This window comes from Ptychodera flava, chromosome 4 (genome assembly GCF_041260155.1).
Source record: "Ptychodera flava strain L36383 chromosome 4, AS_Pfla_20210202, whole genome shotgun sequence".
Classification (NCBI taxonomy): domain Eukaryota; kingdom Metazoa; phylum Hemichordata; class Enteropneusta; family Ptychoderidae; genus Ptychodera; species Ptychodera flava.
In genome coordinates this window covers 15443361-15470097 of record NC_091931.1, presented here as the reverse complement: position 1 = coordinate 15470097, position 26737 = coordinate 15443361, and the positions used below count along the sequence as shown (strand labels likewise).

General features: G+C 38.7%; 1 protein-coding gene across 2 annotated transcripts in view; it reads left to right on the top strand.

Moving 5' to 3' along the window:
• Positions 1-10262: 10262 nt before the first annotated feature.
• LOC139130990 (sodium- and chloride-dependent glycine transporter 1-like) overlaps positions 10263-26737 on the top strand; it is a 37973-nt gene continuing 21498 nt past the window's right edge. For both annotated transcript variants that reach the window (XM_070696874.1, XM_070696875.1), the window contains exons 1-3: positions 10263-10400; positions 14790-14970; positions 25790-25921. In XM_070696874.1, the coding sequence (XP_070552975.1) occupies positions 10392-10400; positions 14790-14970; positions 25790-25921 (322 nt within the window). In that variant the 5' untranslated portion in view covers positions 10263-10391. The remainder of the gene's footprint in view (positions 10401-14789; positions 14971-25789; positions 25922-26737) is intronic.

Here is a 26737-nt window from a genome sequence, read left to right as displayed (position 1 = left end):
GAACTCTTAAACAGTGACAAGCGTTTATTTTTTCATATACCATTTGCAAACAAAGGGATTGACAAAATAAACATCAGCAATATTTGTATGATAAGACAGTTGTGGAAAAATACCCCCATATTTTAAATTTCAAGAACCACCTATAGTTTTCTACTCATACACAAAAACCATTGGTAGGAAACTTTTTAACTATAACAATGTCTTGAAAAATTTCAACTTTCCTTTAAATAACAGCAGAACTTGTAATTGTTTGTCATCCGCCTTTTGCTATAAACCAGTTGGTCACATAATAACTGGTGACCTGACCATCATTACCAATAGTAAACTTCGGCAACTTTTTCAATATGGCCCAACATATCGAGAGCCACAACATATTAATTGGAAATTTAATTTCAGAATTATCATGGATGCCGCCGAAAAATATGCAAGACAGTGGGCTTTAGTTGAGGAAGTTGATGTGAAATGCCTCTCTGACTGGCTGAGCAATGTCAGAGATAAATTAAAATCACGTATTTCACATTTCCGTTCTCACAGTAAAGATGTAAATACTTCCTCAGTATTAGATGACCCGTCTGTCACAGCATGCCTCGATGCTTTACACTAAGAATATGTTGTAGTTCCTGCAGACAAAGCGTCAAACAGCATTATCTTTGTCTGTAGGAATTATTATATCCAGTGTATAATAGATTAATTAAACCTTCATTCAGATGAGTGTAATTCAACCTACACTCTTTCCTCCCTCACTGATGAAGACATTTTTTCAAACCATTCATCTGTGCTCAATGAATTTGGCATTCCTTTGAAAGAGAAGGACAAAAAACTGCCATGTTGTTTGGATGCCTAAACGGCACAAGAACCCTTACAAACAACGTTTTATTGCAGGGTCAAGCAATTGCACTACCAAATATCTGTCACAACTATTGACTATATTTTAACAACCATCAAAAATGGTCTTTTTCGATATTGTGGCAAAGTGTATGAAACAAGTGGGTTGAATCAAATGTGGATACTAAAAAAGTCGAAGGAATTGTTGCTTGATTTAAAAGTCAAGAAAAACAAGTTCAGCTAAATCCGAACATTTGACTTTCCACATTATACACCACAATTCCCACGATCAACTTAAAACAAGGCTGTCATCTCTTGTTAAACAAGCTGTCTGCATAAAATGGCAGTAGAAGGTACCAATATATTACCGTCAAACATAGGTCAGGTTATTTCAGTAACAGCATAAATACACAGATGAAGAAATGCTTTATTTCTTAATCGACAACATATTTGTTAAATTTGGCGGTATGACATTTCAACAATCTATCGGCATACCAATTGGTACAAATTGTGCACCCCTTCTTGCTGACTTATTTCTGTATTCATATGAAGCAGAGTTCCTACAATCTCTCTACAAAGCAGCGTCTTAAAAACTTGCAAGGCGTTTAACAACACTCACAGATATATCGATAATCTGATTAGTCTAGACAATCCAGACATATCAAATTACTGACATCATATTTACCCTGATGAGTTGGATATCAAAGAAACAACAGAGGGTAGGAACTCTGCTCCATATCTTGATCTGTTCTTACAAGTGGGTACTAATGGACTACACACTAAGCTGTATGGCAAAAGGGATGATTTCGATTTTGAAATCATAAATTATCCCCACTTGTCAAGTAATATTCCGTCTGCACCTGCTTATGGTGTGTACGTGTCTCAACTTCTCAGGTATTGTAGGGCTTGTGATTCCTACGCTGATTTTCAACTGAGACACAGCTCATTGGCATCAAAATTAGTGAGACAGGGATACACAACAAAAAGACTCGTTAGGACTTTCAAAAAGTTCTACGGTCGATATGACGACATTGTGGCCAAATATGACACCTCGGTCACTCAAATGATTAACGACAGCATTCCCGGCTTTGACTTATTACAGTGATTCATATCCTGTATCATTTCATACAATATTTAGACAATTTTGGTACCTATCCTGACGGGAGTAGCATGGTAGCAGATACGCTTACCCATTCCGGACACCTGGTACCACCACTAACTATCAGTGGTTCAGGATGGTCCTACTTAGATTTGTAAATCTCAAATGACCCATGGACCTGGTAATGTGCTGCCTTGAATGGAAATGAATATTGGACCAGTTTAATGTCATATTCCCTGCAAGCGTAAACTTTCATGTCCCTTCAAAAAGATATTACTGCTTGCGAAAACAATTGCGACCGAACCCCAAAAACATAGGTTCCCCTGTAATTTCCAAGACAATGTTTTGAAATATAATCTTTATTGGCAATACATATCATACTCCAACGTATAAAGATAAACGATAGCAACAAGAAATCCCCACCCCTACCTCTGGGGACGGACATGCCAATTGCCCCTATGGTTGTGCTTGTCAGAAAGAAGCTGACAGGACTTTCATGGAAAGTCAGAGAGGAAATGTTCAAGTTTTTACTGGATTTCACGCATACATTTGTGGCTACAGCGCACGTCTAACAACCGCTGTTCTCAAACTCAAGAAAGGACGACACGTGCACTTATTTACACTATGCAAATACCATCCTCGGCCTCCGCCTAGTCTGGTTCCCTGACCCATTTCCCCGGTAGAGGGCGTGGGGAAATATAGGGTCAGGTACCGGGTAGCCATCTTGAACAGAATTTTGTTCAAGATGGCGGAGGTTAGTCACCTGACAGAACATGCTCAGAATTATGTTCGAACACTGATATGCGAACCAAAAAACCATTGGCACACGAGACGGGAAACATAAACTGAAAGGATTAATCCAGAAGTACGGGGAAATAGAGGTGATTGAAGGCTGGCTGTGATATCGCAGCAGTACTTGTTGCGTGTATCGAACGCGCTAGGGTCATTGAGGTCATCGCCGACTGTGGCGTGACCCCAATGACCCGAGCACGTTCGATACACGCCACAAGTACTGCTGCGATATCACAGCTAATTGAAAGCAAACTTTGTTGGAACTGTGAACGACGATTGATTTCGATGGATAGAATGGTGTCCGAATTTCGTGAAAAATGCCAGGCATCATGTCGACGTTCTAAAAGTATTAAGAGGTGTGCTAAATCACAGTGGCTAAATCATGGAGGTAGAAAGTCTTTCTTTCTACCTCCACGGGTTTGTGGTACAACAAGAAGTTGGTGTCAAGTGAGCCTGAACGTGCGAAACCCAAGAAAGATGAGAAAAAGTTACAAGTGTTACTTTCATCCAATCACAGCTTGTTTTATTTTAACCCAATAGCGTCCATGTTTACATTAGCCGGTACCTGACCCTATATTTCCCCACGCCCTCTACCGGGAAATGGGTCAGGGAACCAGACTAGGCCTCCGCCCTGTTTTTTTACGTTGTATCTCATGAATAACAAGTCATTGACAATGACACAGTCCCCGCTTGCAACTGGTAACTAGTCAGTGGAAGTAAATAAATTGAAGGTAATATGATCCACGTGAAAAAGGGCACCAAAGACCTATCTGCGACTGATTCCCATACTGGATTGTACTGTTAACAAATAGCCAGTAGTATGAACAGCATAGGGTTATGTACTTTTAGCAAATTGGACAGATTAGGGTATGTCATGTTTGGGCTCTCGAAATATCAAAATTCAACTTATCTGCAAGAAACTGGTCTAAGCATGTCTAACAATTAATAGCTCTTGACTTTAAAAATCAGAACGCCAGATTTAAACCAAAAATGTCCCTATGTTGACTACAGAGGTAACATATTATATAAATAACTATTGACACTGCGAAAATCCTTTCTTGACCCTTAAATCTTCCTATGATAAACATTTGCAGCAAGTGTCACCAGCTTTAGTGCAGTCATTCAGTATATAGGTCATAATTACAAATATTCTTTCCCTGTCAGGAGACGCAATTTTGGTACAGAAAACAACTGGGTTATTCCATACCATGGTGGTGAAAATGTACAGCCAATCTAGACTGCCACCCATTTATTAAAGGTCATTAAATAGTCAATTTGTAATTAATAGACAGGATGTTGTTAATTGTCATTACATTCTATTAATATACTGAGATCAATATCTGTGCGAAGTTTTAAAATTTGATACAGTATTTCTAGACATATCACACTAATTAGAAATGTTCATTAAATATACAAATTAGCAATTAAGTGACAATAATAGAGCTAAATGTTTTTGCAGACTATTAGAGTCACAACACTGTAAGATCAACAGTTGTACCACATTTCATCACATTTGATGCAGTATTTAAGCACTTACTTGACATGATACTGCTAATTGTTTTTGCATGCTGTTACAACACCGTGAAAACAATATCTGTGCCAAATTTCATCAAATCCGATGCAGTATTTCTGGACAAATCACGCTTATTAGGAAAGTTCATCAAATATGCAAATAAGCATTTAATTGACATGGTTCTGCTATTTGTCTTTGCACACTATTACAGTACTGAGAGTTCAACATCTGTACCAGGTTTCATTAAATTTCATGCAGTATTTCTGGACATAGCACACTAATTAGGCAAGTTCATTAAATATGCAAATTAGCAATTTATTGACATGAGACTGCTAAATGTCTTTGTACACTTTTACAGCACTGCGTGTTCAACATTTGCATTAAGTTTCATTGAATTTTTCTACAGCATGTTTAGACATATCACCTGAATTATGAAAACTCATTAAATATGCAAATCAGTAATTAATTGACATGATACTGATTAAGGTGTTTGTAATCATTGAACAAACTTCCTTCTGACCTTCGCCACTCCAACTGTACCCTTTCTTTCCGCCGTTCCCTCAAGACTTTTCTCTTTAAACTGCAGTTATTTAACCTATTTCGTTTACCCCAGTCTCCAGTCCCGGTGATTAACATTTTCTCTGATACAGTATACTTTGTCATCATTGCGCCTCGAACTCTGATATCAGAGATGCATTACAAACGCACTTTATTTTTATTACATTTATTATTATTATTATTATTATTATTATTATTATTATTATTATTACAAGTTTAGGGGCCATAAGTATTATATAGAAATCTAATAACAGTTCATTGAAGCTATGGGAATTCTGAAAAAGAGGTGTTATTTTTTTTATGATGGCGCATCGTTCAAAATGGATCATCCCAACATTAAGGCAGTCAGTACTGAGCCTAAATCCAAAGTCGGTCATTAAGTCTCTTTAATTTTTTTTCCTTTGAAGTTTGTAATGGTGTTTTCATTCATTGACTACACACCTGTAACTCACGGCTCCTATGAGTTTCCCTACTGGGCCGATCCTGTAGTTGCCTGGCTCATGGTTATGGCATCTGTCGGTTTTATCTTCATCTACATGGTGTATCATCTGGCTGTGAAGGAGTCTGGCGATTTCGTTAAAGTAAGTTCTTCAAATGAAGTTGATGGTTGGATAGACGACAACATGTGAATATTACATTTTTGTGAAGATTCTGAAGCTCAAAATCAATTATTTTATCACCCAGCCTGCACAATTATTGTCAAATACTTCCATCGCTACAAAGCCAGCATTTCAGACATTTGTCACGCAATATCAATGCACGGCGGGATGAACGTATATTTCATAAATCTTCTTAAAGTCGCATTTTTTTCATCTTGTTGTTTCATTGTATTATTCTAGTTGGAAGTGGGAGTTACTTTAAGGGTAATATCAAAATTATTTCCTTTCCCGTTTAAATATTGTTGGTGTCGGATTTACTTTTAAATATCTTTGATTTACATGTGTAATGTAATATGATTTTGATCCAATAAATTGCTCCAGCCAAGACAGTTGGGAGATCTTATGTTAATCATTTATCTTGTCGTTACTCCTACCCTAACGTAGGCCACCAACCTCGTGACAAAACGCCACATATTCCGTTTATTGTCAATTTTGAAGATTCGTTCCGTTGTCTTGTTGCAATTACAATGGCGTGTTTATTCAGTCAATGGAGTGACTTTTCGGCTTTTCAAGAAGATAAATTCTTGTGGAAAAACAGGCAAAGAATTTACTTCTCTGTTTTCTGTACATCATTATTCAAATGTAATATCACAATGGCTATAAATTCTGTTTCTTGTCAAATACTACGAAGTCTCCCCTTCCGATTTTTAAAACCTTTATATATGTAGTTTGTACGTTTGTACTGAGGTACAACCTCCCGGAAAGTTATTACTGACGGGAAAACGATATCCCGTAGAAGATAAGAACGTGGGAGTCTTAAGTGAAGATCGTTATGGTAGTTCACACTGTAGTGAAACATGGTGCCGTTGTGTAAACTTATGGAACCAGGAAGGTGTATAGGTCTTTTAACAGATTGGCAAAAAATCCTTGAATGCTTTACATGTGGGGTGTTACATGTTAAAGTTAATTGATTTACGATGAATTTTTTAGTTTTACACGGGTATTCTTGCCATGCAAAATGAACCACCGACCCAAACAAACAAACAAATAAACAAATAATAATAACAACAACAACAACCACTACTGCTACTACAAATACAACAAGATACTTTCATTTTGAAGGAACACAAAACGCTTGTAAGTACAAAAAAAGCTAATTAAACATTCAAAAATCAAATTTAACTGTATAATTGCAATGGTTTTAAAGAATTTGACTAAGCCAAGTTCGCTATAAGTAATGATTTGTTCGGCTGTATTCAGTTGAGGGGCAGAGAGAGGCTCTTAGAATCCAAATTTTAGGAAGTGATATTCATACATATGATGAGAGATGCAAATATTTGTAATGAGGCAGAAATATCTACGGTATACCACCAGGAACAAAGTCAGCATATTTCGTAATTGCTGAGACAGGCAAAAGAAAATTACATGTCACCCCAACATCCCGGATTAAGAGTGGGCCACTTACCGGCCCATTCTACTGGAAACAAGATGCCAACCAGGTCATGTGACAGGCAGACATTTAATATCACAGTGATATGGTAACCAATACACTGTTACGGGCAAAAACTTGTATTTTTTCTCAAATGGTAGCAATATTACAATGGCACTTTTTCAGTTCCTGCATAAACGTATTTAGCCCCCCCCCCCCCCCCAAATCGTTTCTGGTCACCGCGCGCGTCACTTCAGAACCAGCGCGTCATGGCTTTTTTTTGGGGGGGGGGGCTGTTACATGCTCATCAGTACAGCTATCCATGATATCCCTGTTTGCATGTCCAAAATGTTAAAAAGAAAACGGAAATATTATGCAGCCAGTGATAAGAGTCAATAACTGTAACAATTGCATCAATCGTGCCATACCAGCATTGTTAGGAATAAAAGAAAAGAAAAAAAAAAAAAGAAAAAGAAAAAAGAAAACCGCATCGCCGCATTACTTTTGCTGAATGTCAAGGACCAGAAACAATTTATTTTGCCCGTAGACCATTAATATTTTTAGCTTATTTGCATATCGTTGCCTTTGACCGACATGTTCATATACCGGCCCATTCTACTGGAAACAAGATGCCAACCAGGTCATGTGACAGGCAGACATTTAATATCACAGTGATATGGTAACCAATACACTGTTACGGGCAAAAACTTGTATTTTTTCTCAAATGGTAGCAATATTACAATGGCACTTTTTCAGTTTGAATTGAGACATAGGCCCGAGAAGAACAAAAATGGCAAAAATGAAAATTATTAATTAAGTGATAGTATATTAAACAATTTTTCATAATATGTTAATGGATGTGGCTTTGACCTCATTTTAAAAAGTTAAACGTTAGTACGCGAAGGAAATAGTTTACCGTATTGACTCTACCAAAAGTAAAAAAAACCCATGAAATATAAAAGCAATTTGAACATTCCTGCACAAACGTGTTCTCCCCCTCCAAAAATATCGTTTCTGGTCACCGCGCGCGTCACTTCAGAAGCAGCGCGTCATGGCTTTTTTTTTGGGGGGGGGGGGGTGTTACATACTCATCAGTACAGCCATCCATGATATCCCTGTTTGCATGTCCAAAAATCCTAAAAAGAAAACCAAAGTATTATGCAGCCAGTGATAAAAGACAATAACTGTTGCATCAATCGTGCCATACCAGCATTGTTAGGAATAAAAGAAAAGAAAAAAAGGAAAAAAGAAAAAAAAGGATAAAGAAAACCGCATCGCCGCATTACTTTTGCTGAATGTCAAGGACCAGAAACAATTTATTTTGGCCTAAGACCATTAATATTTTTAGCTTATTTGCATATCGTTGCCTTTGACCGACATGTTCATATGAGCAAAATCGAATCCGTAACAATTATGTATCTCGCAACAAATACTTTGATTTGTTTACATGCACAGTGTTTTCTCTGCATGTTCATGGAAAGGGGCACTTTTTCCCCATTTATCAAAATTAGGGGGCACACTTGACATTTTAGGGGGCACTCTGTACTGTTGATGTTGGTTTTGCCTTCCTAGGAAGCGCTTTCCCGATATCATTACGATCGTCACCCAGTTCAGTTGCGTCGTCCATGTCGCATACAGCGCCCATACTATCATCAACACCATGTTTTTTGTCAGTTTTTGATGTACTACGCTGCTCTCCATCTTCTGTCGATTTGTCATCCACAGGTTTTCCCGGCTCAAAATCTGATGTCACCTGGGACACGATTTGGTTCGGCCGAATTTGGGGATTTAAATACATGAAAATATGCGCCAACGAATGGGTAATTTTTACACGGAAAAATCCCTAAATATGGGTCGATTTTTCATCTCAAAAAACCCCTGCGCATTGTTCGATGATAAAGCAAATTGCCACATGCTTTAGCGGAATGAAGGTGAAAATTCCCCAAATTTGTCAAGAAAATCCTTAACAATGGATCGTGTTTTGGAATGTAAATGGGTTGATGTTTTCGACTCGGGCGGCACACCCCCTGTATGAAAATATCAGGAGTACCCCTCTCGGAGCCGATTAAACTATTGCTTTATTACGATCGAGATCGATCGTCACTGCAGCGTGCGGACATAATGCTTAAGCTATAATTTTCCATAATCCAATCATTGATACAATGCTTCAAGTTCTGCTTTGAAACTTTATCGCTAGCAAAATATGAACATCAAATTTCAATGGTAACCATGGAGACTGAGCCGCAACTAGGTCGTTGGCTGTTCTTTTCGATGCGTTCACTCCACGTCATGCACGTCACCAAAGCTGAATGACAGGCGACATTTTGTCTTTTCCGAGGGAGTAAGCTTATTATGAATAGAAACAACAGCAAATTCACATGTCGCAACACTGTGCACTTGGGACATCTTCTTAAATGGGATGACTTTGCTTGCTGTGTTTTGTGCGCGATTTCCGCGCAGTCCAGTAACTTTTTCAGGGTAGACAATGGTTCAAAATGCGCAATTTGCGCAATTACCCAGTCGAGAGAAAACCGTGAGCACATAACATGAACGTAGCGTGACGCATGGTTTATGATATATACTCACGGTTTTGTTTTGCATTTGAAATAGATAAAGACATACTGAAATGTTTCATCGTCTTAAAGATAAAATTACTTGTCACTGAGTTACATTTATTGATTGTGGTATTTCCGATAGCATTCACATTGACCTATTTTAAAACAGATCAACGTGTTCCAAAATGTTATGATGAAATCATATTTTCATTTTTGCTCCATTCTCGTTAAAGCACAGGAAAGTCCTCACATAGAACGCCCTCGCGCGTCACTAAGGTTAAGGCACAGCACCTCTGACGATAAAATATGGCGGGAATCTTGACAACCGCTATTGTGAATTCCTGACCACTCAGCCCCAATACTCTCTACGAAGAAAAGCCGACCATTGATCTATCCCAGTACCGCATGAATGAACAGCTGCAGTATGATGAAAATACACACGAGTTGGCGCTAGGATCGGCAACTGAGAAAAAAATTAAAATAAATGTCACATCCTGGTCGATCTGTTTGCTTGAATGTATCATAGATTCGTAAAATTGATGGTTTTAAAAGGTTTGTCATTTCGCGCTCTGAAGCCATCAAGCGACACACAGCTGAGTCCAACGCATTCCCTTTCCCGCCTGATGCTACGTCATATCTCAGAAATGTCGTCCCTGGTTGTCATGCGCAGTGTCCCGCACATGGTGTATGGCGTTGATAAAGACGAGCCGGACGCACGGGAACGATCGAGACTTGATCCGGGGACTAGATTGCCCTTTCACTGCGATTTTTGTCGTACTTTACATCGCAGTATACATGCCAATTAGCATATCTGTGTAACTGAACACATTTCAGTCTGCTAGTGCTGTTCAAGGCCGGCAATTACCAGTGGCATTCGTCTGAGGGGTACAGGCAGGGGAAATTGCGTGGAATTACCGTTGAAGGCGAACGTCTACTCTCGGAATTGCTGTCTAACGACAGTGCAAAGCAATCATTGCAACCTCTCTACGTAGAGATCTAACTGGATGTCATCTGATCGGAAATGACCTCGGTGAGAAACTGTATGTCATAATTCATTCCAAAAAATATATGTGAATGCTACCCTGACATATTTCATAAATATTAATCCGCCGCTTTGTAAATTCAGCAGCACACATTTCGCAACAGCTTCTGTTCTTTCACCGAACGTCGGTGCACTATTAATATTAATTGTTCTTTCCGAGAACACAGTTTCAGAGATCCGTATTTTGCTAGATCGAGAATTATTTTGTTTGTTTTGTTCTTGATACATGGGAATTATGGACAACGAGAACACAACAGCTGCCGGATGAGTGAAATATTATTTTAGGTGCCATAAATATTTTGCTCCCCGCGCGTACAAACAGAACATATGGCAGAACCGTAGTAACCGTGTCGTCAATGGGAATTTCAGGAATATTTGGTTATGTTGTTTGGGTGTATGTATTTATTTCTGTAGCAATCTTGCCTGCGTTCAGGTGATGGGATTATTGCAGGTTGTTGTCACTTGTTCAAATTGCAACGAACGCACTATTGTTAACACATTACATCACAGACAACCAGGAACATTGCTGCTGGCCGTGCACATGTAAATGAAATGCGCATGTAGATGAAGTAAGGCCGGCAATACTACGTTTTCAAATCTACATGGAGTGAGAAAACGTGACTGCTGAGCGTAGTTGTGATAAGATGATGATTAAAATGAAGCCAGCGGGGACGACGACGACGACGATGATGATGATATTTGTCCTAACTGTTTATTATGACTGGTTGTTCTTGATGTTTTACAATAACGAAGTACGGGCCACACACAAGTATTCAATTATAGCCATTCGTCATGTTCCTATGGTAGTTGCAACGTCGAAGCAAACTATGCTGGGTGAAGCACGACTATTTCATCTGGTAGATCTACAAAAAATTGAAAAAAATTGTCTAGAATTACGTGATAGATAGATTCTTTATTTCAGTACTATTGGCCTCCGGCCATGAAGTACAAACATTAGCGATATATTGTAAGGATCGCTAGTAAATAACATTATATACAACAGTACAAACACTGGAAAAGTTACAGATTGTTTCCCTGGTTAAGCAGGGTATTCTCCCTGAGTTGTGTGGCATAGAAAATATATCTGCTTAAATTTCTCAAAGTAGCAGTATTACAAGTGGAAAGAATTATCGCAAATTTATATACAAGCGGTGGATTAAAATAATAGGTGGCAATGTATTTACGTCTTAAATCTCTATATTTTGGACAGACAAGTAGAAAATGGAACTCATCCTCGACAAGATTCAAATTACACATTTTACATATTCGATCAATTCTTGGAACATTATCCCATCTGCCAGTCTCGAGATTTTAAAGAGTGTGCGGAAATTCTAAATTTTGATAATGCTATTTTAATACAGGTTTATCAATACAGTTCAAATATGGCCCAAAAATATGTTGCTTTTTAAAGGTTGAATAAGTACTCATGCAGTTCTTTGATTTACTCATATCCTCTAACCATGATTGCATGTCAATATCGATACATCTCTGTTTGAAGATATTAAAAAAAGCAGATTCATTGCCCATCCCTTGTTGGTTCCAGACTTCCGCAAAACCATAACTTTGTTATAAGTGTCTTACACTCTTTGCCCCAAAATCGTACCTGTTTACATCAATATTGTTTAACTGAAGTTCATAACATTTGTGGATAAGTCTGTTTCTATCCATTTTTACAATTCTGAGCCAATATTTAACAATTCTAAGATATCTTGGTGCTCTTAAAGACACTCTGCCCAATTCCCCTCTCATGGCAATAATTGAAGTATAATGATATGGCCTGAGGATATAACGCGGCATATTGTTATGGATTTTTTCAACATCTGGTGCAGGATGAAATCCCCAAATTTCACAACCATACAGCAGGATTGGCATGATTTTACAGTCAAAATTTTTAAAGCCATTGTTGCTGGAATATTACCAAATTTACATAGACAGCTTTTCCAACTAAAAAGAGCCTTATTGGCCTGTTCACTTGGACTTTTTTGGCTAGAAACCACTGTCCAGTCCATGAAAGGACAATACCCAGGTAACTTTGACAGGAGGTTACTGCCACTCGTTGCCTATTATAAAACCATTTTTCGTACTTTTTCAGACTTCCAGACTTCAGACTAGAATAACGTGACTCGGAAGATTGAAACAATTCTACTTGTTTCTATAGCTGCTTTCAATTATTTACCTCAACAGCAACACTGCAGTAGACATGCCTCCCCCCTCCTCCCCCCATCTCTCTCCCCCTCTCTCTCTGCAACAGAATGTAGTTGAATTATTGGATTTTGTGAAGTCTGACGAGTTTATGCTAGTTTAAAGGGAGTGATAAATCCTTATCGATTTGCCCCGTTTGTGTCTAAAAGTGGTCACAAAAAATGTCAGTTATTTCAAGTGAATCTGTAAATCAGATAGGAAACGCGTGTTTACTTACCGATATCGTTGTGTATAGGCATAAATCAGAAATGATGTGCGACAGTACTTGCATTACCATTGTGTTGATGAAAATTCTTTGCTCAAAAACAACATCGATAAAAAACACTTCAAGTAACTCACATATTCCTTTCTTCTGAAAGTGTCCTTAGTCGTCGTCTTCGTCTGTTATTCAGTCAGTGAGGTGTCTGACACTCTGCATCGCATTGCCTGTCAGCAGCTGATTGCTCGCCTTTTTAATTCTGCATCTTTCGAGATGTGCGAACCATGCCTTTAATAATGCAAGCACTTTAAATTTAGGTCCAAAAGATCAAAATCTAATGCACAAAGGGGAAATTCAAGTCCAGACAGAGTGACATTAAACTTATCATTGTACAATGAATCTTCTGAAAGGGGTATCAATTATGGGCTGTTACATCTTGACTTCCAACAGAGTAAATTATTCCCAAGCAAGTAAACTCTATTCACAAGTAAATAACATGTGTCAGTTGAGAAACTGAATGCCTATCTAAACTACCAGCTACTATTAACGGCGATGAAAATGTTAATTTTATGAGAAGATGGAGATACAGGCAAAGACTTGAGGAAATTTTCGTCTGTAACCAGCTAAGGTAGAAAGCGCCTCGGGGACAGATATTCGGATTTTCAAACTTTCACAATTCTTTTCTGATCTCCTTCTTGTGGAGATTCATTTTAAAGCTCTTGGTGAAAGAAAACCTTTTACCTGCTTACTTTTTCGAAATTCAAAAATTTATTTTTTTCATAGAATTAATACAGGGATGGCGGCCATTTTGAATTTAAAATATCGGTAAATCTTGGGTTATTTGTTTCTCTAGTACCAAAATTTGCACGGTGACCCCCGATTTTTATTCTTGATTTTGAAAGAGACTAGTTGAAAGATTTCTTGAGGAACGTTTGAGCAAAATTAAAAGTCTTTCACGTTCGAGGCGCATACTACCTTAACTGAACAACTGCTGTCACTAAAATTACTGCTGCTAGGTTAACTGTCTGCCACGCATGCCATGGGTGACGACAGAAGTGACCTTATACAGAGAAACGAGGTCAAGTTCGTATCACCATTTATTACAAAGACTGCTTCGATTATTTGTCGCTGAAGCCCTACTTTTAATATGCTACAAGATCATTTAAGGCTATTTTCAGCTGTTGTGTTCTTCAGTAAATGTACATTTATGATTGTGATCTCGTCAAGGAGGTTAAACCGTTTGAAAGAGTTACTGTTGTACAGTGCACATGGACACATATGCCATTGAGTTGGACGCGTTCTCGGACGGTATAACAAGATGGCGTCCCTGGCATTCACAAGACTCAGTTCCGAATAGATATTATACGTTCTCATATCCAGGAGTCCATTGCGAACATGCACCCAACCACACATCCTTCCCATCCAACCATACATCTATTTGTCTATCGATATACATGTTCACGATACTGAGTATTTATTAATGATAATGGAAATATATATACAGCCCGTAAATCTAATCTCAGTCATCAGTGTACTTAAAATAGATGCATGCATACATGTGGAGGCACCGTGGGGCATACAGTGGTTAGGGTACCGTCTTCAATATCAGACGATGGTGAGATCGAGACACGATAAGTCCAAAGTAACGGACTCATTTTCGTCGTTGCGACGTTGGATGGTAAGTCCGAGACGAGTCCAGCACGGTGTTGTGCCCTTGTGTAAAACACTTCACTCCTCATAGCTCCATTACAGGGATAGAGGGTTATGGGTACCCCATCCTGTAATTGGGTTCGCCTGTTGGATGGATTGGAAAAAGGCGTACATGCGTGGGTACATGTATGCATACATACATACATACATACATACATACATACATACATACATAGATAGTATATACATACGTTTACATTATACACGTAAATTACCCTAAAAAGTTCATACTATTTATCGCTGTTTTTCAAAATCACTTTTCGCAGGTTCAAAATGAAAATATTGAAATGAAAGAGAGAGGCCAAGATGTAGCCTACAGTGGAGATGAAAATGTGGAAAGAGGGAATTGGTCTAACAAATTTGAGTTTCTTCTCTCCTGCTTGGGCTACGCGGTCGGTCTGGGAAACCTTTGGCGATTTCCATATCTCTGTTACGCCAACGGTGGAGGTGAGTAGTCTGTCAAGGGATATGTTATGGAACATTGCTTGGTCAAAACCCTAAATGTGAAAAGTGATCTCTTGTAAAATAACGTGAAATCTTACTCGGTCAGCAGCGATTTACAGCTAAGATTTACACAGCTGTGACTGGGTCAATCAACGTCACCGTGAACTTTATCAAACGAGGTAACAGAGGTCACACGAGGATAAAGAATTGTATTGTGGACTGATGAACCTTAACGGTGATAATCATAAAAACAATACGATCCAGACGAGCTCGAGAAACGTAATTCTTTTAAAGCCCCAATAGGGCCAAAAAAAAAAGAAATGTTTCTGGTCAGGTCTTTCTTTAAAAAATGGTGCGGCGACGCGCATTTTATTTTTTTTTTATTTTTATTTTTCCCCTCCAGGGAGGGAGGAGGGTCAGTTTTATAGTTTTATCAATATAGTCACATATATACTGTTCTGCAGTCACTGATCATGCCCCCCACAGAATTTTCATTTTCTTCTTTAGCCATTTTGGTTTGGTGTCAGCCACGGCCGCCGGCAACAAACAGAAAAAAAGGGTGACGCGCTGTTGTTCAAGTGACGCGCGCACTGACCAGAAACATTTCTTTTTCTTTTTTTGGCCTAGCTGCGAATGTGTAATAAACCGATCTCAAAATATCCTCACTTTTCCAAGAGTTTTCTTTGATATCAGACCCCTTAAAGACTGAAACAATGTGTAACACTGTCATAAGTGTCGAAAGTGGCATGTAAATTCAAACACTTTAACATCATTTTGGATTTTCTGAGGAGGGAGGAGGGTCAGTTTTATAATTTCATAAAACTACTCATGTGACAGATAAAAAATACAACAAGAAAATGTTGGTCATCGTGTGTTGTTAGTCCCCACGGACACCGTCCGGGGGGACTTATAGGTTTGGTCATGTCCGTGCGTGCGTCCGTGCGTCCGTCCGTTCACGCAGATATCTCAGACATGCCCAGGTCAATTTCTTTCAAACTTTGCACAAGGATAGTTCCCTATGGTGTCCAATCCATACCAAAATTACTACTTTGATTTTACAACACAACATGCCATTCCGAATTCTATTTTACAATTCAACATGCTATTTCACAACACAACATGCCATTCCGAATTCTATTTTACAATTCAACATGCTCTTCTGAATTTCATTTGACAACACAACATGCTCTTCCGAATTTCATTTGACAACACATCATGCCATTCCAAATCCTATTTTACAACTCAACATGCTCTTCCGAATTTCATTTGACAACACAACATGCCATTCCAAATCCTATTTTACAACACAACATGCTCTTCCGAATTTCATTTGACAACACATCATGCCATTCCAAATCCTATTTTACAACTCAACATGCTCTTCTGAATTTCATTTGACAACACATCATGCCATTCCAAATCCTATTTCACAATTCAACATCCCATTCTAAACCTAGCTCTGCGGAGCAGGGCAGTGTTACTGGCTATCGAACAAGATTCAAAATGGCGGACGCAAATGGTCCCTCGCACAGAGAGAGAAATGCGAACTTTGCACAAGTCTAAAAACGCAGCTTAGCACATTGTGTATCTAAACAAGATGAGCGTGCTCGAAAACTAGGATCGATCACGATTTTAAATTAAAAATTGGCTGTTTTTGGAAAAGAAACTGCGCGCTGCAATCAGCAGTTTTGTCTATTGTGCACCGTGCGTGGGAGGCTTATCGTGAAAGACCGAGATTTACTATATGGCGCATCTGATACGGATATGGTCCCATCGCATAGAGAGATGAAAGTGGGCTTTGTGTAAGTTCAAAAGCACAGCTTAGCTCATCGTGCATCTAGACAAGTTGAGCGTGCTCAAAATAGGAGATCGATCACAATTTTGGGTGAAAAAAACAGATTGTTTTCGGTGGAGCAACTGCGCGTCGCAACCAGTGATTGGTTTTGCCTATGGCGGTCAGCAGGCTGTGGTGGGAGGCCTTAGCCGGCAAGGGGTGGACCATTGGGGAGTGGAAAATTGTTGAAAAAAAAATTCCCCACAAATTTCAATAAAAATAATCAACCAAAGAAACTTGAGAAAAACAGATGACGCACTTAGGTAAAAGAAAAAAAAAATTCGGTCAAAAGTTACTTTCTGAAACATTTTTATTTTAGTCTGCATCAGATATACTATGATTCTTTGGCCAAGAGTGGGGGGAGGGGAGATCTGAAGGGTATAATCGTGGCCTGTAAATGAAGTAACTTTTTTATTTTATAACTTTTGTTCTGTTTACAAGTCGGAGCAGTGTTACCATTCTTCGGTGTAGCCCATCATACTCATGATCGGTGCTTTCTAACTCTCTTTCCAATAGCTGTATTTTCTCTGTGATGGTCTGCCTGATGAAGGCTGTGTTACGTGAACGATTCATTTAAATGATTATCATAAGTAGCGAGCAGCAGTGACAACTGACAACTAAGCCTCAGCAAGCGGAGATGTAAAATACGGATATAATGAATATGGGGCCAGACAAGGGTCAAAGCTCTGTTGGAACGGACTTCGCGAGAAAGACTGTGTGGACAACAACCAATAGAGGTCGCTGTATTGTCGCTATCCGTATTCTTCTGCACTATTGCATTTCACATGCACGATATTCAACCGTCAAGACAAGTGTACAAATGAAATTTTGAAAAGAAAAATAAGGATTTGTAATGTTTAATTGTAAAATAAAGTTTAGAACATTACAATGGAAATCAGTTTCGTTGAATAGTGAAATACAAAGAAACTGATTGTTTGTCATATGGTTGGTGAATATTTCCCATTTTATGTACCGATGCAAGCTGCCTAAATTGTTGAATTCTTGTTAATTAATCATAGTGTAAAGACCCACAATACAGTTGTTAACAATCGATATCACAGATATGATTTTTATATTATCTCATATCACGAATTACTTTACGATGCCAAACTTCAGTGAAAGAAAAAATATGATAAACAGAACAAAAAGTTATAAAATAAAAAAGTTCCCCTCCCCCCCTCTTGGCCAAAGAACCATAGTATATCTGATGCAGACTAAAATAAAAATGTTTCAGAAAGTAACTTTTGACGGATTTTTTTTCTTTTACCTAAGTGCGTCATCTGTTTTTCTCAAGTTTCTTTGGCTGATTATTTTTATTGAAATTTGTGGGGAATTTTTTTTTCGAAAATTTTCCACTCCCCAATGGTCCACCCCTTGCCGGCTAAAGGCCTCCCACCATAGCCCTGCTGACCCCCATAGGCAAAACCAACCACTGGTTGCGACGCGCAGTTGCTCCACCGAAAACAATCTGTTTTTTTCACCCAAAATTGTGATCGATCTCCTATTTTGAGCACGCTCAACTTGTCTAGATGCACGATGAGCTAAGCTGTGCTTTTGAACTTACACAAAGCCCACTTTCATCTCTCTATGCGATGGGACCATATCCGTATCAGATGCGCCATATGGTAAATCTCGGTCTTTCACGATAAGCCTCCCACGCACGGTGCACAATAGACAAAACTGCTGATTGCAGCGCGCAGTTTCTTTTCCAAAAACAGCCAATTTTTAATTTAAAATCGTGATCGATCCTAGTTTTCGAGCACGCTCATCTTGTTTAGATACACAATGTGCTAAGCTGCGTTTTTAGACTTGTGCAAAGTTCGCATTTCTCTCTCTGTGCGAGGGGACCATTTCGCGTCCACCATTTTGAATCTTGTTCGATAGCCAGTAACACAGCCTGCTCCGCAGAGCTAGGTTTAGAACGGGATGTTGAATTGTGAAATAGGATTTGGAATGGCATGATGTGTTGTCAAATGAAATTCAGAAGAGCATGTTGAGTTGTAAAATAGGATTTGGAATGGCATGATGTGTTGTCAAATGAAATTCGGAAGAGCATGTTGTGTTGTAAAATAGGATTTGGAATGGCATGTTGTGTTGTCAAATGAAATTCGGAAGAGCATGTTGAGTTGTAAAATAGGATTTGGAATGGCATGATGTGTTGTCAAATGAAATTCGGAAGAGCATGTTGAGTTGTAAAATAGGATTTGGAATGGCATGTTGTGTTGTCAAATGAAATTCGGAAGAGCATGTTGTGTTGTCAAATGAAATTCAGAAGAGCATGTTGAATTGTAAAATAGAATTCGGAATGGCATGTTGTGTTGTGAAATAGCATGTTGAATTGTAAAATAGAATTCGGAATGGCATGTTGTGTTGTGAAATAGCATGTTGAATTGTAAAATAGAATTCGGAATGGCATGTTGTGTTGTAAAATCAAAGTAGTAATTTTGGCATGGATTGGACACCATAAGTTCTCTACCCCTACAGATGCACGTTGATTTGTTTCACAATGCGATCAATTTTAGCCGTGTTAGAGGACTTTTTAGTTTTCACCTCCATAGACTCCCATGTATAAGGCAGTCTCCATAGACTCCCATGTATAAGGCAGTCCATAGACTCCCATGTATAAGGCAGTCCATAGACTCCCATGTATAAGGCAGTCTCCATAGACTCCCATGTATAAGGCAGTCCATAGACTCCCATGTATAAGGCCAAGAAAAATAAAAATTTAGTTTCTCATCGTATTCATATTGCAAAAAGGATGCAGTGACACAGTTTTTAGTCCCCACTGATGAAGTCCAGGGGGCTTATAGATTGGGTCATGTCCGTCTGTGAGTCCATCTGTGAGTCCATCCGTTCACGCAGATATCTCAGATATTTTGACAAAATGTCACGTGACCTTGGTGACCTTTGACCTCAAATATATCATATTTGTCCATAACTCAGTAACCACAAGTGCTACACCCTTCATATATGGTATGATGGGACAGCTTATGACACCACATATTGTACCTCATTAATTATGCACATATCTAATTTTGAGCGAGCCAATGGAGCTAGAGGTCTGATTTTTGGTATATAGGGATAACTTAGCAATACTATTTTTTTTTCAAAATGTCACATGACCTCGGTGACCTTTGACCTCAAATATACATATTTGTCCATAACTCAGTAACCACAAGTGCTACACCCTTCATATATGGTATGATGGGACACCTTATGACGCCACATATTGTACCTCATTAATTATGTGCATATCTAATTTTGAGCGAGCCAATAGAGCTAGAGGTCTGATTTTTGGTATATAGGGATAACTTAGCGATACAATTTTTTTGACAAAATGTCACATGACCTCAGTGACCTTTGACCTCAAATATACATATTTGTCCATAACTCAGTAACCACAAGTGCTACACCCTTCATATATGGTATGATGGGAGACCTTATGATGCTTCATACTGTACCTCATTACCCTTTTCCTGCCAGACAGTAATAACTGTATCACTTCCCCATCAGCCAAGTCAGTAAAAAGCGGTATTGAGCCAAAACATGATGTATTTTCACCCACTTGGCTTGGTATGTTATAGCATCTTTTGTCCAAAAAAATCAACTTCACAGTATTATGTTTTCAACAGCCTTCAAATGTACAGTATTATGTTAAAATACATCATATGGAATACGTTGTGTTCCATTAATTTTAACCATCTTGACCTGGTGGTGAAATATGGACTTGGCAGGAAAAGGTTATGCGTACATCTAATTCTGAGCAAGCTCATAGAGCTGGATGTCTGTTTTTGGTATATAGGGATAACTATAGGATAGAAATTTTTTGACCAAATGTCATGTGACCTCGATGACCTTTGACCTGAAATATACGTTTATGTCGATAAATACGTAACCACAAGAGCTATGTCCTTTATATTTAGTAGGGTGGGAGACCTTATGACAACACACGCTTTACCTCATTAATTATGCACACACATCTAACTGTGGGCAAGCGAATAGAGCTAGAGGTCTGATTTTTGGCATATAGGGATTAATTAGCAATACAATTTTTTTTCAAAATGTCACGTGACCTTATGACCTTTGACCTTGATTATACATATATATGCATAACTCAGTAACCACAAGTTCTATACCCTGCAATTCTGATAGGATATTAGACCTTAAGATGTAACATCTTGTACCTCATTATTATGTGCATATGTATTTCTTGGCTGGCCAATACAGCTAGAGGTCTGATCTTTTTTCCCGATTTAGAACCATAACTTAGACATGCCTCATGTGTTTCAAATTGGGAACAACGACATAGACCTATGTGCCCATAGATCTCAACATATACACTCCAGTGATACTTCCTAATGACCACATTTCCCTGCCCCATCAAGACTAATACTCCCCTATTACAAGTGGGGACTATGTCATTGTCAATGACTTGTTCATTCAAGTAAATGGCATCTTGCTTCTTTTCTTTATGATTATAAGTGTATGTGCAGCAAATACTGCATTTTTTGTACTTTTCCGTGGGGTACGGCACCCGTTCATTATTTAATCTATTAAAATGCGGTCCAAAAGTGATACTTCTATACATGTCCTTCAGTTAACGCATTTACACGAACCAACTTTGGTTGGGATAGTTAAAATCATGAAAATAATGCATAAAATTCGCAGCTATTTGGACTTTCATTATCGGGTTGTGATCTAATCTAAGTTACCTGTTGGGATGTCAAGACACGGGAACAGAGTCTCAGGTTAATGATAAACGAGTCTTGAATATTCATGGCAGATCAAACGTAGCAGCATGGTGGCCTGGATGTGATGTCTTCTTTGAGTTACGAACTCAAATTAAAAGTACACATTTTGGAAAAATAATTGACAACTTTAACTCTAATGCTGATGGACGAAGTTCTAGTCTTTGTAGTCTCAACACAAATATTTTGGGACAATACTTTCATTTAACAGACTATCTTTTCCACTTGGGCAATTCTAACATTCAGACACAAACGCTCACTTTTCAAAAAAGACAGCAATAAGTCTAAAAAGGACAACTTCCTCGCTAGGACGAAGTCTTCGAGGTGAACGCCTTTTGACAAACTGTGCCTCCATTCTGAGAACTAAGCCGTCCATCCATGCTATCGCATTGGCATAGCAGGGAAGAATCATTTGATATCGTAAAGATGGGTTGGAGAAAATGTATCGTAGCAATTTTCTTCATGAATCCTTTGATTTCAATGTTTGAAAGTGACGAAAGAGTCACGTCTCCCACTGAGCGTGTCTCTCCCAACCAAGGAACAAATATTCAAATGCCCGCATTTTGTGCTTCATCCTATCAAACATCCATAGCGACCAAAGAGGAAGGTTTTGCCGTTAAAAGTTAAAATTTCAGCCTTTGTTACTGGCCCGTCTTTCGATATGGAACGTGCATTTCTGCAAATTATAGTTGTTTGTTTGCAAATAAGAGTTGCCCCTCCACAACTCTTCGATCGTGTTTTTCTTGTTTCGTCCGCAGACAATCATTGATTTTATGTGTCAGACTGAAATGGGCACCTGTACGTCACCATTGAAAAGGGGTTCTTACGCTAATTTTTGGCACTATGCCGAAAATCAAGCACGGCTGTTAAATTGAGTCATAAATATTTCTTTGTGCATACACGACATCTTCTGTTCATACACGTTCACTTGATAGGACCGATAGTCAAATTATCAGGTTGTGTCATGAGATATGTTAGCTCAACTTTTCATGATTTTGTTCGGTACCTCAGTAATGCCAGGCAGGTTGTCTTAACCCCTAATTACGGTCGCTCCCGCATCGGTCAAACTTACTAAAGGTCGTCCACCATTTTTACACAGCCTCTATCTCCTGTAATAAAATCATAAACACGGGAAAAGTAACATAAACTAGGTTATCTCAGGATTATACCATGGCTATAAACAACTCATTTAGCAGCTACTTGTTTTGACGGCAAGCAAACACGCATAGGCTTCTGTTTGCTCATACGATATTTGCTTTCTTTCAGCTTGAATGAATTGTAAATATGTCACCTAGGTAATAGCGGGACATTGCGTGAATAAGCATTGACGTGTACAAACGAAGCTTAGAAGTTGACATTAAACTAAACGCCAAATTTGAAATTTTGAATATTCACATTTGCCATTCTAAAAGAAGAATGTTATCGGTCTCACACTGCAGATTCTTGGAAGGACTGAATCGTGAAAAGAGTGTCCACGTTGTTATTTCACCCGATACAGAACAAGACTTTGGCGTTTAACCTGTTTCTACACGTGCACATAGCTCGGTGTCCACTATCTTACCCGTCGATGCAGTCAGGAAGCGAATGGATGATAAGTTTGTCGGCAAATATGTATACACAAAAAGCGTGTCCCTGAGTGTCGCACTGTTCAAATAACCTATGACATGGAGAGCGAAGGTGAATTATGCAGTCATAAAAACAAATTTTGCTATATAAACTTATGGAGAATAATTTCCACTTTGCTTTGTTTGAAGCGCAGCCGTGGCTTTTAACATTACACTTTGTAAATTGAAGCGTACACGTTTGTTTATTGGAAAGTAAAATTCTTCGGTAAAAAAATTCTTAAATATTACTACTTATCTGAAACAATCTCTGTGCATGTACTTTAGTAAAAAACTCATAAGCATTCGGTCATAAAATCGCGTTATTTATAATTTTTTATTGCGGACGTTAGGCATAAATTCTTTGATAGTACCAGAGTTCAAAACCTCAGCATATCGTACACACATTCCACCCGTGTACAGGTATAGCAATAAATAATTTTGCAGCGAGAAAGCTCTGCCTGGAAGGGCAAGTAGGGCAATACAAGATTTAGTCCGCTCTGTAGCATTTACTCGACCAGCCAACAATATATATTATAGCCCAAACATGGGATTATGTGCCCGAGGGTAGGTGACCATTTGCCCTCCTTACGTCGGGCAAATGGTCTCCTGCCCCGAGGGTACATAGTCCCTTGTTTGGGCTATAATGTTTTTATTACATGCCTCTCTTACTCAGTTTGCACCCAAAATATTAACGTTTATTGGCAAATTATCGTCAAATGCTTTATTTTCATTTTAGACGAAAAACTCTCAAAATAGAACAATTTTCATCATCGAATGGCGCATTGATATATTTAAACTACTGTTATGCAGTTTATCAATATTTTTATGCGAAATTTTCCAAAAAACAGGATTTTCTGTGCAAAACATGAAATTTCAAGACTTTTACATCCAAAAGTTTTCAAGTTGAAAATAGTTCCGGTTCACTTTCAGTTCAGTGATGACTATGCGGCCCGCGACGTCATCGACGAGTTACCATTGAATCCTATGGAGCGCGCGACGTTCGATATACGACGCATGTAATCATGACCTTTTATCATATATCCATGCCCATATTGTAACATCCTAGTTACGTTCACCGTAAAATATCAGCCGTGATATTTCACGGTAAACGTCGAGATATGCACGATGAACGTCATCAGTTTTAGAGCTTTCCCGAACTACATTAGCAGTTTGTTGGTAAACAACGTAAACAACAAAATGGCTGCCGCTCCCCGCCTGCGAAGCGATGTCGCCGACGTAAAAACTTGAAGGGCTTCGAGGAACACGGGTATTTCTGGTTGCAAAATACGGAAATAACATGTTGAGTCTTGAAATGTTTTCCCATGGTATTTTTTTGGTCACGTTCTAGCAAACATTCTGCCGTTCGCACGGCGCCGGCACTGTGCACGGTCTCCCCCGAACAGGTAGTGAGCGCGTGGCGTGACAGCGATGTCGCGCGCGCGACGACTGTTGACATGGCAACTCTCAGGGTAAACTAACAAAATGGCGTCCCCTCTCCGCGAGCTCCATGCCGCCGTACGACGATCGAAATCAGGATAGATTTAAAGCTGAGCACAGTTTTTGATCGGTTACAATTGTAATAGCATATTGCACCTTAAAAAGTTAATCTGTATGACGATTTTTGTATCCCGGTGTCTTTCTTTTTGGGTTTCATTGCGATATGGGCGACTTACACTTGCAGCGATGTCGCGCGTGATGTTGACAGCTTTGTCGTATAAGTTACTTTATGAATGAAGCCTGTTCACATAAACATCTGATATTTATGCACAAGGCGTAATAAAGTAAAGCCCAAAAATTTAAGATTTTTCGTTATATTAGTAAAATTATGGGCATGGGTATATTATAAATCGGTTATTACCCAAAATCGCCTGTTCCTTGTGTCGTATCAGCATTTGTGTCATTTGTGCTGCATCAGACACTCGACTTCGTCTCGTGTCTGACGCTGCACAAATGACACTAATGCTGATACGACACAGGAACAGGCGATATTGGGTAATAACCTCCTAATATTGATTCTACGCCCCAACCACTTCATATGGAAAGGAATATTGCCATTATCCAAACCTCGAAAATTAAAGTTTTAAACTTGTTGCTAATATTTTGTTCAAAGAATTGTCAAGGAAGACTGTTTGATATCCGTGAACAAAAGTTGGTCGTCACCGTGCAAGCTTTTATCTGTATAAGACGTAAATGTAACCCGACTTTTACCGACTATCGAAGTCATAAACGTTCAAAATTGTGCGTCTAAAGTCTTTAAGAAAGAACAATGAAAGATTTTCACAAAAATACGACAGTGAAAAGTTTATTGTCTCCTAACATGCCGTAGGGCTAGCAAAAACTTTTAGATTTGTACAATCCAAAAATGCGTGCTTACTTCAACGTCTGATCACCAAATGAGGTTCTCCATATGTTAGCTTTGTACAAATCTGTACAAAGTTTTTTTGAACAATTTAAAAGTTGACGATGCTAAGCTAAGGTGCCATTTAAGATAAAAATCAGCAATGACTTCGCATGTCGAAAGCATTCGATTTGCTCGTCGTTGGAGGCGCACTTTAAAGCTCATGAATAGCACCGAGGAATACGAAACATTACAAGTAATCTAGAATCGTAATTTTTGTATGATTTCTCCTTTCCAGGGGCGTTCTTGATACCGTACGTCATAATGTTAGTTGTTGTTGGCATGCCGATGTTCCTTGTAGAATTATCACTGGGTCAGTACGCCAGCCAGGGATGTATTGGTGTGTGGAAATGTTGTCCTTTATTCAAAGGTGAGACTTCGTATTTTTATCTGTGTACTGCCGTGGACGAAAACGACAATTCTCCACACTGTTTAAAAGAGAAATTCCAAACAATAGAGATCTTAAAAACAGTAGAGAGAAATTTTAAACAGTAGGGAGAAGTTTCAAACAGTAGAGCGAAATTTTAAACAGTGCGGAGCATTGTCGTTTTCGTTCACGGTAGGTCTCTCTATCGTTCCATACAACCGTTCTATTGAAAAAAAATTCATTTTTTCACCATTCCATGATCCGTAATCATTGGTCTACAGTTGATTTCACGCTTACTCGTTCGATATAGTATTATTGTATAGACCCGTTGAAAAGACGTTGTTCATTACGGACGAAGTATTGAACAACCCCGAACGCCCTCGACCTACCTAAATATATTCATCTTCATCACTCCTAAGCATATTGGTTACGAGCTTTGTCCACGAACCGTGGGGCTAAATCAATATCCAAGTCGAATTTACCATATCGCAAAAGACTGCATTAATCCCGGACCGGTAACTTGTAAATGCTGCTTTTTCAATCATCTACGCATCGTGGAAGTTAAATTTATTGGGTACTATGCTGCGAACCTTCAAATATCACATCCAGCCTTGGCCCAAACATGACTGTAGGATCTTGTATAGCGCTGCATCGCTCATTGGTCGTCAATAAGTTATAAACTCGTTCCCTTTTCACTAACGCTATCATCAGTGTGTCGAGCACCTAAATGAAAGAATATATCTATCCATCAATCAATCAGTGGATAAGAAATACCAATCTTTAAACCTGACAGCGTAGCCTCACATAATATTGTTGCAA